Genomic DNA, 18,287 nt, shown 5'->3' with positions numbered 1-18,287 from the left:
ATTTTTAGATAATAGAATAGAATAGGATATTTTTTGTATCAGGGGGGATGTTACGGAAATAAACCTTGGGACGAGAGGGAGCGTTTTCTATCGTATTTTCTTTTAGCTGGTCGGTATGACCAAGTATTATGAATATAAATAATTATTTATTGAACGCGTCGAAATATTTCTTGCGTGGCCTACCTACATCCTTCATAATTATAGCGCGGTACATTAGCATTAGTACATTGATTCGATTTTTTTGTTGCACAAATCGCTAACGATCGCGCCGTCGATGCGACATCGAACAAGGGAAGGGGAAGAAGAATACGCACCCTATAGATTTTACTTTGGTACCCAATAATATTTTAAGGACTTGTAAAAAAATGTTTACTACAAAACGTATACTAGATGATAGTATGTTGAATGCGATTCGTGTTTATCCGAATTAAGACGATTCCACGGTTCGAATATATCGATACGTACGCGTGTGTGTACATACTGTATATCTGTGTATCGTTGTATACTGATTTTAATCGATCGTCGTCACCAATACATGATTCCGATGAATCGTTCGTTATTCGTAATTTTTTTTATTCGCATCGTCGCTCGACGAACAATCGCGTAAAACGATCGTAGGAATCTGGAAGGATGCGCGGATATATAATTATTGGTAATCGGACAGACAAACTCAGCATACAAAATAATATGGCAAGAATATACTATATTTTTCCTTTTAATCATTATTACCGGACGAATCGTTACAGTTTCATCGTTATCATTAGCTGTAGATAGAGCCGCGATTGTTTCTCATTGCCGGATGATGCGTGTACGTGTTCGTGGATGTGTATATGTTGTTGCGAACTTATTTTAATATCGTTACTTATAATTCTTAGCGGTATCGGTACCGTGGTTCGTTCGGTTTCGTCGTTTATTCTGCTCGTATGTCGCCGGTATCGATCGTCGTTGTCGGCATCGTTGCCAGCTTTATTATATTATCAATTGTTACCGGCAAATATCGTCGTAGTTTTATTGTCAATATTACGGACGCCGCTGTCAACATTGGCACCGCGATTCGGCATCGCGTTTCATTCAACACAACAAGACCAAGTTACACTGGTACTAACATAATACGTTATTGTAACGCTGTAATCGATTAGATGAGCATAATAGATACTGCACTTGAACATTGCTAACCTATTATATTTATATATATATATATATATATATATATATATATATATATATATATATATATATATAAATATCAATTTGCATCTCGTTCTTCCAGAAGTATAAAAACGCTGCACGAGGTATACCCGCTTTTTATCGTAAAAATATTATTTTCAAAGACCTTTGCCTACTCTACGCACACTCGTATGCACGTGTACACCTATTTTCGGACACAAGGTACATAAGGTGTATAATCGTTGCGTATCTGTATAGATACAAATGTATAAATATATCTGTATATATCTATATATCCATTCAATTTATATACTTATATACGTGTATCCGTATGTAAACGTTGTTACGTGTTAACGCGTATATGTGTATACATACGTATTATGTATATTGTATATGAAAATATGTACTGTCTGCCGCGAGAAAGAAGTTACGAGGGTCGGCCTGCAACAAGAGAAGACTACGCTTGTTCGTAATTGTCGCCGTACTTTGACAAACGGCAAAGCTAAATTATATAGGCCTAACAACAAAACAAACCCCATTCCTTCCAAGTGCGACTTCTTTCCGGCCGTAAAGAGTACATTAGTACAGTCTCGAAAACCTTACTACTTTCCCAATAATCCTCGACACCGAGTAACATTTCTCCAAATAGCAGATGAAATATGTGAAAGGTTCGAATTTGTCATCGTATGGAATATGGATTTATAAATATAACGCTTATTTACCCTCGTTCTCGACTTTAAATTGGAAAATTCTACAATTTTCTAATACTTTCGTAATACAAGGTTAATCTTTTGAAAAATACCCCTAACACCATAGACTTTACACTTTACACTCTTTACACGTATATACATATGTACGTTACAGGGTGTGCGGTCTATCTGAAAATGCACGATCAACTCGAAAAATCTGGATAACACGGAAATCGTTTTGAATCCACGGGCCTGCCCTTGTAGGGCCTGCCCTACAATATTCGTTCCAACACTTTCTCTGCGTCGTTCATATTTTCCGGAATATTTACACGTTCTCAGATCGATCTCACACGCTGTATAGTAATTATAAATTATCGTATCGGTTCGGCTCTAGTCTAACTCTTTGTTCAAGTTACGATAAACCGTGTTGTTATCGAAACTATTATCGATGCTTCTCGAGTATGCGTTAACAAAAGTTTTCACTTCGTTTTCTATTTCCTCTGACTTTTTGATTCTCTGCGCGATCGAAAAGATAACAAAAAACTGTCAAACTAGAACTAATTTTAGCGTTTATTTATGTACGATGTATGCGACGAATATTTTATGTTACGTTCGGAAAGACATTAAAATGCGGAGACGCGCGATTTTTGCGGAATTATTGTAGCACGGTTGAACCGATTACGTCGATATGGGTGGAAAAATAACTGGCTGAAAATACTGAAAATAATAACGAACTGGTAATCATTTCTTTGAGTTTACTCTGCTATATTTTTCTTTAATGGTGGCAGTTCGGCTGCTCGGTAGAATAATATGTTTTAAAACGCAGAAGAAATCAACGAAGCGACGCACAAGATTATCTCGGATGCAAGAGGAATCCGATGGACTTGGTTAATTAATTAAATAATTTTCACATTAATCCCATTTAAATAATTTACGTTCTCATATATATACATGTGCATTTTCGCTATTGTCTCAAATATGCCTAGACCTTTTGTTTGCGGCATCGTGTTATCACATAGATAACCATTAACAATAAAAACGGCGGCATCAGTTACTAGAATATAATATAATGTAATATAATATGATATAATATAATATTATTATAATATAACATAACATAATATAATGTAAAGTAATATAATATAATATAGTATAATTTAATATAATATATAGCATAATTTAATATAATATAATATCATATAATATGTAAATGTAACGTAATGTAATGTAATGTAATGTAATGTAAATGTAAAATGTAATGTAATGTAATGTAATGTAATGTAATGTAATGTAATGTAAAGTAAATGCAAATGTAAATGTTATGTAATGTAATGTAATGTGAATGTAATGTAAATATAATATGATATAATATAATATATTATAATATGATAAAATATAATATATTATAATATGATAAAATATAATATATTATAATATGATATAATATAGTATAATATAATATATAATATAATATGATATAATAATATAATATAGTATAGTATAGTATAATATTATATAATATTAATATAAAATAATATAATATAATAATAAAATAATAATAATAATAATAATAATAAAATAATAATAATAATAATCTTCACTGTACTAGTCGCACGAATGTTTCCCGACTATTGTATAATATTTCATTTTTTTCTCCTTCCGTTATTTTCGATCGTTGTGCATGGCAGGTGGAGATTAATAATATTTTGGGAGGAGAAAAACAAGAAAATGGCAGTCCTAGGTACATCCTTCTAACCGTTTGCTTTTAGTTAAAGCTACGATACTGGTAAGCTGGGTACGTTAGTCATTGAATAAGTTAAAGATATATATTTGCCCATTCGAATGAATTGAATTAAATGGCCTAGGTTGTGAACGTTATACTTCCACACCGAGAACTCTGTCGACGACGTATTCGTACCTTCTTGGTTCTTTACTGTCGTTTTGTTCGGGCGAATTTGGACTCTCGGTTTGGCCATTTTTCGTGCACTGTATCTTCGAGGCGACTGGCCGACCCTTTGAATTTATAGTTTTATTTGTACTATCTTCAGCCGAATTCAACACGATACTTTCATTATTCGTCGCGGAGACGTCGACTCTCACAGCGGTTACGTTACCGCTAGGAACAGTATTTGGCCGTGAAACCAAATTCGAAATAGATTGAGCATCAACTTTAGTGACCAAAGTTTCACTGGTAACTGGTTCCGAAGCGTGTCTCTTGTGATGGGAACTCGGTAAAGACGGTCGCAATGCATTTTCGCATGTCGAATCTTCCGGCGGAAGCACGGGAACATTAAGACTAACGCGAGTAAAGAATGCCATTTTCTCCCTGAAACAACCAATTAACATTATTTTGAAAGTCAAATAAATGGTGAATTTTCTTATTTTGTAAAAACAGCATTAGGGCTGTTATGCGAAAACGATCTATATGGCATAGGTAAATATATTGATTCCATACAATTAATTTATAGCTTTGTTGATTATTTCTACATAGAGTAGCGAGCATATAAATAGGGAAACTTGAAATACTGGACAAAATGACTTGAATCTTTTTTAGATAATAGAAGGACTAGTCTACTAGGCAATGTAATATTATTAAACGTACTTGAAAGAAATAATATCTGGTTTTCCTTTGCCAGCCTTTGTTTTTCTTAATTTGTAGATCTCTTTCGAGGTCCTTTTCAACATTTTCTCCACTCTTTTATCTTCGGCACTTTTCCCATTTTTGCCACTTTCAGCCTGTGCCATGAGACTCTGGAATTTGTGGTCCTCCAGTAACCAGGACGCAAAATCGGTGTCTCCTTTTTCTCGCGCCTGTTCCAACCTCTGTTTCAGTTCTCGTAACCGAATGATTTCATCTTGAAGGTTACTCAATCTAGCATGTTGCGCTTGAAGATCCAATTCGAGATCTAACGATGTTCTAGCAGCGGGTGGCAAGTTGGTGCACTTCTTTGAGACAGTTTTACAACTGAGTGCAGACGAAGGCCGCCGCCATCTTAAAGATCTTCTTTCAACCGAATTTCGTTGGAAAGGTCCACCTCTTCTATAAAGTGGCATACTGCTATCGCTATCGCTTCGATTGAGCTGCGAAAACATGTAATTGGTGAATATCGAAGAACTTGTTTCGACAGAAATATTTTCTGTACACGAATAATAGTTTGATATTTTTTAAACTTCCATCAACGCTTTTGATAAAACTATAAAACCTTCCTTAATCTAAGTATATGGAATAAGATTTAGAATGTTAACGAGTAACTTTAATACTACGTTTTAAACGAAGTTCGTACTTACTCGACAAATGTAGTGATTCTTGCTCACCGCGGCGCTTGGAGAGAAAGTTTGACTTCTTTTAATGACGATAGAATTTTTATCGTCGTATATACTATTAGGAGTAACACCAGCTGCCGAAAGTTTTCTTTGTTTCCCTTGTTCCGGTATAAAAATACACTCGGTGTTCGTTTCTTTGTCCTCTGTTTGCTTCGTTTCCTCGGTCAATTCCTCGTCCTCCTGTTATTAACATTTATATCATTGAAGCGAAGACAGAAATATAATCTAAATTATAAATTAGTGTTGAATTGATTTTCTAATAAGTTTTTTAGCCGATGTTGGATTATCCGTGTTTCATATAAAATAAAAACCGTTTCTGTGAAACTTTGAAACAACGTTCAATTGATAATTTAAACGAGTTGAAAATAAGTGGTATCGGTACCTCGTGCTCCAACACATCCTCCAAAATATTATCCTCCATCATAAATTCCACGATAATTCCCTCTTCGTCGCTATCCTCGCTGCCACTCTCGCTACCAGCATTTTCATTTTCCTCTTCGGGACTTCTCAGGCAATTAACCAACTCTTCCAGTTTCAAGGAAATAGCTGTTTGCAGTTCATCGCATCCTTGATTTCTCGTCAAGGTGGATGTCTGCGAACTGATTATTGTACTTTCGTCGCTGCTTTCTTCTTTAGTATTTTGACCGCTCCGATAAACCGATATATCGGACTCTTGTTTATCGTGCTTAGCTTGTTTGACTATACTGGTGCAGATATTGTTGCAGTTGCTAGTACTTGTACTAGGACTGTCGGGTGGTTGCATGAAACGGAAAGACAGTAGGTTGTACCATTTTATGCTTGGCGATTCTGGACAAAAGTCTGCAAGGGAAACTTGGGCGGATCCCTGAAAAAAATGGCCACGTTTACAAATGTAACGCCTTAAACAATATATCACAGACTATTAGCAAATTGTTGACAAATTAATTACGTCCACTCAAGCATAATCCGCTTAGTATAGTATTATAAATCCGTTTCGATAATAATAGGTTTATTAAATTTATGTGAAATCACGTTATCGCTATTATCTACGATGAGAACTATTCGCGATACGATAAAAATATTGAAGAATAGGATCCGTGACGTAAAAGTACATACCAAGCACTCCTCAGACTCACTGTCTGTGCACCAAACGTTAACTTGAAGTGTTTTCGTGTACAATTTGTTAAGTGGTACTGCAATTGGGAACGTTTCACCGAAGGTTGGTTTATGCAAATCCAGTACTGGTTTCGTACAGTATATGTGGTTAACAGGTAGCCGCATTGGAAGCAGTGCAGCTTTTATATACCTAAGCATCGACAGAAAGGACTTTTATTATTATTATTATTATTATTATTATTATTATTATTATTATTATTATTATTATTATTATTATTATTATTATTATTATTCTGTATTCGAAACAGAATATTATACAAAATAAGATATTATCATATATTCCTTTCAGAATCAAGTATCTTTACTAGAGGTGGCGAGAACGGGTCAGTAGTAAAAATATTTCTTGCGAACTAAAAGCTCGACGACTACATGGGCTACATGGGCTAAACGTCGGTTTAGGGGATCGTAGATTCGAAAACAGCCTTCCGTTGATTCGTAAGACAGATGCAGGTTTTTTAAAATCTGTTCAGGATTGTTATTAACCGCAATGACAAATTTTTCAGTTAACGAGAATCAAGAAAAGTAATCGTTACACGATTAACGATTACCGCGTTAATCGCGACCAACGATTACATTTGCTTCGATTACTCCAGTTACTCGTTAATCACGATTACCCGATTACTTGGTAACTGTAATCATTAATCACGAACATGATCTCACGTTGGTCGTAATCGTTAATCATTGCTACGATTACTACTCGCCCAAGTTTGCATAGTAACGGCAGGTCATGATCGATGCACGTGGATGTTAATATTTTATAAGTTACTTACACTTGCGCGTTGTTTGGAGTAAAAAGTGCAGCTAGGTTTCTCGCACGTTCGATACCAACATGAAGTAGGCCATCGCTTACGGAATACCTGCAATACGTCACTATTTTAGTATACAGCATACAGCGTGCATAGTACGCGCGATACACAGTGTTCGTTTCCCCGAGCACACGTGCCAAAAGACAATGTAAAGAGGCCGATGCAGCGAGCCAATATTCGGCCAGAAAAATCAATATTTTCGCCGAATTCCTTGTCTCGCGTTCTAAGTATCTCCGAGGGCGAATTTCGATGACAGCGAAAAGTCACGAATGCGATCGTAAAATTGATGTCTCTGGCTCGAATGTTGCTAGGAAATGAACCGTGGGCGTTAGATCTAATTCTGAATTATACTTATATTTATACTTATACATATACACATCAGGGGTGGCCAAACTTTCGATCGCTACGAGTGACCTGTTTTTTTTTTAAGTTATAGGCGGCGGTCTACCAACATCGTCTACGTTAAGCGATCGTAAGATAATAATTTAAAGCCAAAAATAAATTTAAATTTAAAATAAACATAGACAATATCGGACAGACGGGCGACTAGGAATAGTTAGGCGGTCGACGCTTTGGCCACCTCTGATATACACACACCTATACGCATACATATACAGATGAATCTATAAAACAGTGTCCACAAAGCTTTCACAGAGTTGAAAAGCACTTCGATGGAATGCGAACTTGCGAACGGAGCTGTATCGTAGGATACATCGAGACTTTGAACAGTTTCGGTATAAATAGTTGTCTTTCGAATGAAATTAAATATCCGTTGCAACGCGATGCGGTGCGATGTACCGAAATATCGATAGAGTTCCGTAGCAGATGGAAACGTGCCAATCGAACGGGCAGATAATAGAATTCCTTGTAAAATTTCAAATGTACCTGAGTTTGATTTGCACCTGGGCCGTCTCCAGACTCATTTCGCCGAGCGTCAACGAGTCAACGTCTCCGATCACCTCGGAGAGTCTCGTTCGATTCGAAGCTTCGAAGACGCCCGAATCGCCGGCGACGCTTTCGTCGGAGACAGCGGCGGAAACGGACCTGGTGTTGGTGCCGGAACTGCTCGCTCTCGATCGGATACCCGTGGGAGGCGGTGTTTCGCTGATCGGCGAGAGAGGCGGTGGATCTTGCGAGGAGATTTGATGTTGCGGAGCGGCGACGGGCCTACCGAGACCGCTGCCTTGAGACATGTTCCCTGACTGCAGCTCGACGGGCGGGTGAGGCCCGCCGACCAATTTAAGACGATCTTGAGAACCGGTGCACAGCAGTTCCTGCGTGGGCGCTTGATGTTGGCTGAGCCTGAGTTCCGCCAGTCGATCCTCCAGCTGGGTACCGTCCAGATTCGCGTTCGAAGAAGCAACGGGGCCTCCTCTTTGATTCTGTCGCCTTTGCATCTCGACGTGCTCGTACGCGGGCGGCGGACCCACCGGGGTGTTCTCGTAGAGCGGCGAGACCGGCGGACTGACGCTCGAGAGGCTCGACCTCGGAGACAGACTCGGCTGAGATCTGCCGGGCGAAGGAGTGCCGACGAGATTGTTCTGCTCCGAACCCTTCAGCAATCTCTCGACTCGTCTGTGCAAGTCGACCATGTCGACCGGCCGTTCCTGCTGCAAGCTGACGGGACCCAAACATTGCGGGCTACCGTAGATGTCGGTGAAGCTCAGGCCGGAACTCAGAGAGCCTTTGCTGCTCGTCGTGCTGAGGCTGCCGAGGCTGGAGCTGCTGCTCACCGAGAGCGTGCTCGCGCTCAGCGTTTTCAGCTGACCCTCGAGCATCGCCATCGAACGCAGCGCGTCCCTCAACTGCTGCAACAGCAGCTGTTTCTCCTCGTGAAGCCGTACGCGATCGGTGATGGTTTTGTTCGAGAGCTCGAGCGCGTTGTTCAAGTCCTGCTCGAGCCGTCGAATCTCGCTCTGGATCTTCTTCATGTCCTGTTGCGTCCTGGTGCGCGGCGTGATGCTTCTCAATTCTCTGAGCAATTGTTCCTTCTCCTGGAACAGCAACAGCTTGTCCTTGTCGCTCTCGGTCTGGCCAGGCGTCACCTTCTCCTCGAGATCCGCCAACTGTTGCTGTATGTGCTGTATCCTCTTTCTCGCCTCGTCGTACTGAAGCCTCATTCGCGCCATCTCGGCCAAACGGGTACCGATCGGGACCAATTCGCCCGACAAATCGGTCTGCGACGCCGTGCTAAGTTTCTCCTGGGGCAAACTGAGCGTGCTGGCCTCCGGACTGCCTTCGCAAAGTTGTAGTCTCGTCAGCTCGTCCTTCAACTGCGCCAGCGACTGCATCAGTTCAGCTTTTTCCTTCTCGCCGGAGCTCAGAGACTTTTGTATGTTACGAAGCTCTGTCATGATCGCCTGGGCCTCCGTAATGTTGTAGCAACCACCGTGGTGTCCGCTCAATTTCTGCTCCACGCTGAACAAACGAAAAACATCCAGTCTTAAGTTTATGCTAACATAACTGGGCTGACTATTGTCTTAGCCTACACTTATATAACTACAACTACAACTGTAACCTACTGTATCTGTAACTGTAACTGTAATTGTAACTGCAACTGCAACTGCAACCTACTGTAACTACTGTAACCTACTGCAATTGCAATTGCAACTGCGACTGTAATTGTAACTACAACTCGTGAAACGTGTTCAAAATTGCTCGTAGTTTTTACACGCAGCTGCGAAAGTGGACGATCCTTTTTATAGGCACACAGTGAAGCTCGTTAGCACTTTTTGCGATAAATCAACGCCACTGGATTGGTAGTCGTTCACAAAAAGTACTTTTGCAAAACTGTTTAACATGTTCTCCGCCACGGTTCTCAAGCATAGTTCGATCTCGCGTGCCATGCACTTTTTCACCAGTTTTTGCAGGAATCATTCGTTTTGCTTTTCTTTACAGTTTAATATCTTGTATTAAAAAGCGCGCCGCCAAAGAATTGTAACTTACAACTAAATCCACGGTATAAATGTGTACGATAACATTGAAAGGTGTGGAAAGTAGCGACAGTAGCGTGTAAGTACCAGATGTGTAAGTATAAATCGCAGCAGCTATTTGCAATTAGTACTCACGGTAAATGCTAAGCTAAACTTTTTTACCCGAACATCACGTGACGCTGTTCTGTTACGCGTACCTTTACCTGTCTTGTGCATACAGAGACCTATCATCCGGGGAGACTACCGTGCAATTAGCTGTACAGTACCCGAAAAATGCGTTTAGATGTGTTTACCTGAAAATAGTTTTCCTCGTCCCCGCGGACGTAACTATCCTATTATATGAACTATATGTACAGAACCGAGTCATTACTTGTAAATATAATGTAACGACGTTGTCGTTTACGATTGGCTGTCCGAGATCGAAGGTTAATCGTAGATTTCTTCCGTTCTTAATTATGCTACGATTTTTTTCGCGTGCTCTTTATAAAGTGTAACCGATACGGTTGTCTACTTCGCCCTACTTTTTGACCATAGAAGAAGGAAAAAAAAGATTCGAATTCAGCGATTGTTAAATGCAACGCATGGAAATTACTATTCCCAGTTACAAATACAGTAAATATCGTTAGAAACAACGTAACAGGTAAAACGCTGTTAACGATCACCGAGTGCATCGGGCGCAGTAGTCTGTGTCAATAAATGATAATTAGAATTATTATATTACAATCATCTTGCAAGTAGATAAAATCGACGATATTCCGCGAGAGCAAACAAATTACATCGTCTCGATCCGAATTAATAATAAATAAGGACGATGTGTACCTACGGTATATACAGCCTGATCTCCGGATTAGAAACACAACTCTCTTAATGCACCGACTGTCATAATAAAATAATTGACTCGATTTTCCATAAATACCAGAGATTGGAACATCGCCGTTCGAGAATCCACTATTTGAAAGTTGTTGTGTTTTTTCTTACCGATTCCCAAGAATTCGATTCAGCTTTTCAACTAAGAAGCTTTTCGATTCGAATGCAGGAGCGATATTTACCTTGCAAGAGTGTCTACACCTCGCTGTGTACAATTCATTTCTGCTCGTATCTGTTCAAGCTCCCGTTTCAGTCGAGATACTCGACTCCTTGCGAGCGCAACGTCGGATTTCAAAAGATCAGGATCATACTTGGTGCTCAATGAACTTGAACTGGAACACACTGCAAAGAAAATAATTTGTTCATCTGTTTGTTTCGGTGTCTTGTCGGTTCAAAAATTAAATTCATCTTGTTACTCCTAAGCTAAAAAATTCTAAATGCTTCCGGTCTTTGACAAATTTTGAACGTAACACATTTCTTGGGTTTCTTCAACTATCATTTACATGCGAAGATTATTTTCATCGGGCTAAATTACGCATAGTTATCTGTGATAAATGTCTAAATAACTGTAGTCTGGATTACTCTAAAAATAAATCTAGCTTAATTATGGTGTACTGTACTTACAACTCGTACGCGACGCGCCGAGCGTCGTTAAAGCATTGTTCAGGTGATTATACTCATCCTGGGCCAAACATAGCCTCTGTTGCTTCACATCGTAGATCTCTTTCTTTGCCTGGAACATAAACAATCGAATTATGTAGAAAACAATTCGAACGGTACTCGTTGATTAAACAATAATAATTAATTCTTTTTCGATTATGGAAATATCCGCAAAAAACTCTAGTCTCGAGATGAGAACAGTTTTTTTCGTTTATTTTTTCATTTTAACCGGAAAAATCTGATGTTGGATAAAAGCGAGTGAGTCAATTATAATGCTAGAGCAAACAGAAATCTCGGTGTGTCTCAGAAATGATCGAATCTTTCGGCCTATACTTATTAAAGCTTTTTTACCCGATACAGTGGGTCCTATATACAAATATTGAATGTATTTTTTAACCACTCTGCACATGTATAGGTATTTTCATATTTTGTACACTCGACTCGTGTCGCTTGAACCATGGAATATTGCTGATTGTCCTCGAGTGTTAGAACAGTTGCTTCATTACTTGTTAGCGTTAATTATAGCTAAATCAACGTTAATCAGTGTCCTGTCCTAGCTAATGCCGACATTATGCTCTATTACAGGTTGTAGATACGCGAAATAGTCTTTCTTTTCTCTGCACAGTCGAGCAGTATCGATTGTTTCCTTCTGAAGTAGTTTTTTACCTATGTAATGACAAAAGAGCTTTGGCAAGTCGAAACCTGCATTGCGCCGGACGAAGGCGGTGAAATGCATGTGTGCATCGTGCATCGTGCATCTTGAAATGCTTTCTAAATGAAAATATCTGGATACGTTTCTTTCCTATTTCCAATATTACAGGAATGAAACGATAACTCGTGTGAACTGCTTCGATGTAACACAATGAAATTGAAATTGCAATTGAAATTGGAATCGCGATCGGAATGGAATTGGAATCGAGATTGAGATTGAGATTGAACTTGAATCGAACACGAACTCGAACTCGAACTCGAACTCGATCTTGAACTTGAACTTGGGTGCGAGTTTGTCACACATTTCGTACCGAGCGAGCGATGCGAGATCGGCGCGCCGGCCGAGTATGCAGGCAGATTGTGCGCGCATGACCGATTCATTGTGCGAGATGCATCGAGCGATTCAGCGCGCGGTGCAAGAGTTCCTTTTACGTATATTCTTATGTATTTGTTGCAAATCGAACGATTTACTCGGCTGGTAAAAGTACACGAAATAATTTAAAAGCAATGGGAATCGGTGAAATTGCATATAGAAACTTAAGCAAACGATAACACTTTTGATAAAACTTTGCACAATGTGCTGACAAAGTTAAAAATACGCACGCTTCGCGCTAGAATAAACGGACGTTTGGCGTGTGTGCATCTCTCTCGGCGCATGGTAAGCGCAAGCTCGATGCAAGGGCGAAAGTGTGTATATTTATAGGGTGTTAGACTCGAACGAAGGGACGTAGGCTGCACGATCCTTCCAAAGACGACGTTGTACGCAGGAAACTCGTAGAATTTGTAAAAGACGTACGTGGTTTTGAACATATCGATGTAACAGGGGAAGTAGAAACCGAGATGAAAACAGCGAAATCGGATGAAGAGAATAGCAACGTAAATAGCGTGCCGATAGAAAAAAATGCGGAATTTGGAGACTAATGGTGGAAGAACAAATGTAAAATATGCAACGTATAGGAAGTAAAACGGATGGGAAGTAAAAGATAAAACAGATCCCACTGGTAAGGTAATTAGATATAAAGCTGGATTAGTAGCACAAGGCTATGGTCGAAAGGAAAATGTAGATTACTTTGAATCATGTGCTCCGGTTGCAAATATGTCAACCATTAGGTTACTGTCAGCAGTGTCAATATGTAAAGGATGGCAGATACATCGTTTAGACGTTAAATTCGCACATCTGTCCGAATAGATATATGTGAAAATACCGCCAGGATATAGTGAAACGAATAATAAGAGGAGAAAAGTCGAAGAGACCGATTTAAGGGTTGAAACAGTCGAGTCGAACGACTATCGAGCAATTAAAATAGAAGGGATGAGAAATGTTCCGCGTAGACAGCTGATAGGATTATCGAGGTGCATCGCGTTAGCGACTTGGCCAGATGCATCGAAATTAGCGGAATTTACGTTGGATCCAGATAGGGGCACGATGGATGCAAGCAACGAAGAAGAAAAGGCCGATACGTATAGCGAAGAGGACAACGAAATAGAAATATTTAGCGACGACAGACATTCGTATAGCGGAATGGTAGCATTTCTAAAAGGAAATCCGACTTGTTGGAAGACGAGCAAGCAGAAGCCAATATCCGCTTCTATCGTGGAAGCGGAGTGCACAGCGATGGAATGTTTTGCAAAAGAGACGATGCGATGTACCATGCGAGCTATGTATTATCGGATGTAACAATGGATCAGCTATCGACTTCGCATTAAACAGAATGGACGGGTCAAAGTCAACACGCGTACGCGTCGCCTATCGTATTTTAATAGAGAAAAACAGGAGGGCTCGCGTAGAAAAAGTAAAAGATCGTGTGAAACGTAAATGCCTGTCAAAAATGAAGGATCGATGCGAGCATGCTCGGCAGAGTGTGCGCGCGAGCGTTTCACTACAAATTATTAAACATTTGTATATGTATAAATTAAACTTTAAATCGAACTTAAAATCGAGATCGAATGCGCATTTTTCGGCGGCTCGATCATCGATTTCGCTAGCCGATTGGCTCGAAGAACCGAAAAGAACCGAATCGCGCGCGATCGAAGCGTCGAAAGAATGTAAAGCATTCGAGCAGAGCACGCGACGAGCCTGCAACGTCCAAGGAGATCGAAATACGAAAAAGGTGGGAGAATATCGGCCGTAGATTGTACGGATCACATGCCGGAGACGTAATCACAAGCACTGAACCTCACAGCACAGAATATTTCGGGGAAACTGCACTCGAACGGATATCCGGGCGAAAAGAAAGATACCGTAAAAGATCGCGTATAAATCCTGGAACTCTTACGTATTCGCAATAATAGTACGCCGTGGCGTCGACGTCGTTCCGTCTGTAGCACTGCTCCCAATAAAACCTTTGGATCTGTTCGTCGTTCTCGTAGTCGTTGTGATAACACATTCTCATCCGATATTGCGAGACAACGTTCTCGTAAATTTGTTCCTGATGATAAGGGTGCTGTTGCTGCTGCTCGGTGAAACGTTGCTGATGGGTCGGCGTGTACTGTCGCTGTTGTTCTAGACGTTGATGATGCGCGTGCTGGTGGTAATTGTCAACGTAAGTGCGGTATTGGTGGGCCGGTACGAGTACGCAGAGTGTATACTGACGGTCCATGCCGGGTACACGGTAAAACTAAACACGGTACACCGATCCTTCCTCTTCTTCTTCCTCTTCTTCTTCTTGGTCGTAGTCGTTGTTTTCGTCCCCGTCTTCGTTTTCGTCTTCGTCTTCGTCCTTGTCCTTGTCCTTGTCCTTGTCTTCGTCGTCGTGATCGTCGTTGTCGTCGTCGTGGTCGTGGTCGTGAACGTGAACGTGGCCGTGTTCGTGGTCGCGACCCTGGCTCCGGCTCCGGCTCTGGCCCTGGTCCTGATCCCGGTCCCGGTCCTAGTCCTGGCCCCGATCCTGGTTCCGATCGTCGTCTGCCTCTTCGCCGTCACCGCTTTCCTCTCCACCTTCCTGTTCTTTTCCTCGTCTTCTTCTTCTTCTTCTTCCTCCTCCTCCTCCTCCACCTCCTCTTCTTCTCCTCCTTCTTTTTCTCCTCCCCCTCTTCCTTTTTCTTCTCCTCCTCCTCCTCCTCCTTCGCCTCCTCCTCCTCCTTCTCTTTCTTCTCGCGCTACTTCTACCTCTTTTTCCACTTCGACTCGTTCTCGTTCCGCTTTCCTCCGACTTCTACTTCTACTTCGTTCCCTTGTCCCTCTTTTCTATCCCGTCGGACGCGCGCGTATCTTTTCCTGTCCTCGCCGCTTCTTCGCGAAGGCCTCCACGAGACTGGCCGGTTCACGGGGCCCGAAATTCCAATCCCCACCTCGGTGGGTCTCAATTTTTAAGGGATCCCACCTTTTTTCTTCTTTTTGCCTTCTCTTCCCTCGTTTCTTGCACCATCCGGTCGATCCTCTCTCTCCATCCTACCCGCCGTCCTTCCCTCCGTCCTTCCCTCCGTCCTTCTCTCTTACTCGCTATCCGTCCCCCGCCACATCCACATCCACATCCATCCGCAACAGCCTTCCCTTTTACTCCTCCGTCACTCTCTCTTTCTTCCTTCTCGTCCTTTTGATTCTTCGATCTTTACCCCCTTCTCGCTCGGACACATGCGAACTGACTCGGTCTTCTTTGTGCGCGAGTGTTCCACCCGTGTCTCCTCTCTTTCCGCCCGTTTCTTCCATAGTCTTTTCTCGCGTCTCGCTCCAACCACCCTGGCCCGACGTCGTCCTTTCTTTCTTGGCCGGTGTAAAAAGGCGGTCCTCGTCTTGGGACTCGAGACCCCGGCAGTGCCGTCGCAATGGAGCCCTTGTGCTCCCACTCCTTCGCTTTTCCTATCTTCTCTCTCTTGCTCTCTCTTTCCCTCTTGCAATCCGTCTCTCTTTCTCTCTTCCTGCCTTTCTCTCTTTCCATCAGCGAGCGCTCTATCCTCGCCACAACCACATTTACCTCTGTTCTCGTCTCTTTCCCACCGTTCCTTCTCTTATTCGCTCCGATGCGTTTCGAATAATATTCGTTTCTAATGAATCTCGTTGATTCATTAGTGGAAAGTGTGCCCGATATTAAATAAACTCGTAAACCGGCGAACGAGCCATAACCGCTCGCTTCCTATACCCTCGTACGTTGAAAGTTCATTTTTATCCTAACATCGTTAACGATCGTGCTATTCCAAATGGAAGATACTCTTCTATTCTTTTCGCATCGATCGCGCTACACGCGCACGCCTCTGCAAAATGCACGCGCGTGTATAGAAATAACAAAATTTTGTGAATTTTATTCGTTCGAAAAATGTCCTTTGGAGGCGCAACTGCGCCCAATTATTGTGCAGAACGTAATCAGGATATCGTTACCATTCGATACGATAACGTTCGTCGAGGATACGATAGAGCACGCGAGAGACACGCGAGTCCCACGATAGCTAAACCGAACAATACCCCATATCTTCGGTAAAATACTTCATTAAGCGTAGGAATTCGCTGTTTCCCAGAAATTAATTCCAAGCCCCCATCTGTCGAGAGTAGAAAGCCTACGGTGTTTTAAAAACAATTGATCGTGTTTACCACACCGCATAACCTTGACAAAAATATAACCGAGGATGCTTAGGGTCTTTTATAATTTTATTTGTCAATTTTTATCGAAATATGTATGTTTTCGGATACTCGGACCTGCGAGGATTAACGAATTAAGAACTATATACTATGAAATATTATGTAAACGATATGTAAATACCGTATCCGCTGTGCGTACACACGTGCGTATAGAAATCGGTATAGAGACGTTAGCACTGCGGAGAGACAACGAAGACAACGAAGACGCCGAAACATTGAAGACACGCGAACATTAAAATATGGATAAAACCGCTTCTCGAATTCCACCGGCATATTCGTCATCGAGGCTACCCCGGGGGCACAGATTCTTTTTTTCAATGTTGCGGAATGCTCGTGGTATGCAGGCATGAAATGCAGGGTGCCGCGGGGCGGGCACACGATCCTGTCGTTGGCGCAGATCGGGCTGTAAGCTGTAAGCTGCAAGCTGCAAGCTGCAAGCTGCGAGCCGAAAGCTGCGAGCCGAAAGCTGTAAGCCGTAAGCTGTAAGCTGTAAGCTGCAAGGGACGAAAGGAGAGAGTCTGGCGAGAGGCTGGACAGATGGAAGGGGTGGCGCCGATGAAGAACGGAGAGATCGGAGGAGAATCTGTAGCGGGAAGGGGGCTCGAGAAGCGGTAGAAGCTAGAAGAGAAGCAGGAAAAGGGAGGCGTGGAGGGGAGTCGAGGGGAATCCGGAGGAATTCAGGGGAATTCAGGGGAATCGAGGGCCTGGCGAGGTCACGGTACGACCCTGTTGAACGTGGTCCCATCACGGACTCTTGGTCGGTAGTAGAATCGACCTTGAGTGGCGCATTATGCCTCGTCCTTGTTGGAATTTCTGGGACCACTACTGGCCCATCAGCCGTGTCTCCGATCATCTAACAGCAGGCACGATGGCTCTTGATATATGTACGTACGTTCCCTACCCTTTCCGAGGGTCCGCGGCTCGCCAGTCACGATACCGCTAATTTTTCATCCTCCCGCGTATCATCGATCCTATCGATTATCGACCGATCGTTTAGCGTTTTACAAATGGATTTTCACGAGCAAGGCGAGGATCGTTCGTCGAACGATCGCTGCTCGGTTACCGAAGTTTCCGAAGAATTCCAACAATTTTCAGCATCGCGTACGAATAAGATTTCCGTAATTGGTCGGAGGATGTCGCTGTTACGTTCTCGCGACGACAATTTGGAAATCGCGTTTTTTAAGTTGCGTCACTTTCGTTGCGATCGTACGGATACGTGGTGCGGTCCGGTCCGAGCGATTCCGATGAAAACAAATTCCTCGCGTTGGTATTCGACGCTCTGCACGTTCGATATATTCGGTACATTCGCTACGTACGGTTCAGGTTACGGTTACACTGATTATAAGTTACAGGGCCGACAACCGCTGCGCTCCGGCAACATTGAGTATCACTGTCAGCGTCG

At 42.0% G+C, this 18,287-nt stretch overlaps 1 protein-coding gene across 5 annotated transcripts in view; it reads right to left on the bottom strand.

The window, feature by feature from the left end:
* Nucleotides 1–318: 318 nt before the first annotated feature.
* Nucleotides 319–18,287, bottom strand: part of kibra (WW and C2 domain containing protein kibra) — a 51,356-nt gene continuing 33,387 nt past the window's right edge. For 4 of the 5 annotated variants that reach the window (XM_076526971.1, XM_076526970.1, XM_076526972.1 and 1 more), the window contains 9 exons: nucleotides 11,566–11,674; nucleotides 11,124–11,283; nucleotides 8,027–9,559; nucleotides 7,106–7,192; nucleotides 6,276–6,465; nucleotides 5,563–6,024; nucleotides 5,145–5,360; nucleotides 4,459–4,937; nucleotides 319–4,182 (listed from right to left, as the gene is read on the bottom strand). In XM_076526971.1, coding sequence (XP_076383086.1) covers nucleotides 3,732–4,182; nucleotides 4,459–4,937; nucleotides 5,145–5,360; nucleotides 5,563–6,024; nucleotides 6,276–6,465; nucleotides 7,106–7,192; nucleotides 8,027–9,559; nucleotides 11,124–11,283; nucleotides 11,566–11,674 — 3,687 coding nt within the window. In that variant the 3' untranslated portion in view covers nucleotides 319–3,731. Of the gene's footprint in view, nucleotides 4,183–4,458; nucleotides 4,938–5,144; nucleotides 5,361–5,562; nucleotides 6,025–6,275; nucleotides 6,466–7,105; nucleotides 7,193–8,026; nucleotides 9,560–11,123; nucleotides 11,284–11,565; nucleotides 11,675–14,588; nucleotides 15,282–18,287 lie in introns of those variants that run through there. The other variant, XM_033477650.2, reaches the window with a different exon arrangement.

Source organism: Megalopta genalis, chromosome 16 (genome assembly GCF_051020955.1).
Source record: "Megalopta genalis isolate 19385.01 chromosome 16, iyMegGena1_principal, whole genome shotgun sequence".
Taxonomy (NCBI): domain Eukaryota; kingdom Metazoa; phylum Arthropoda; class Insecta; order Hymenoptera; family Halictidae; genus Megalopta; species Megalopta genalis.
This window is presented reverse-complemented; position numbering and strand designations above follow the sequence as displayed.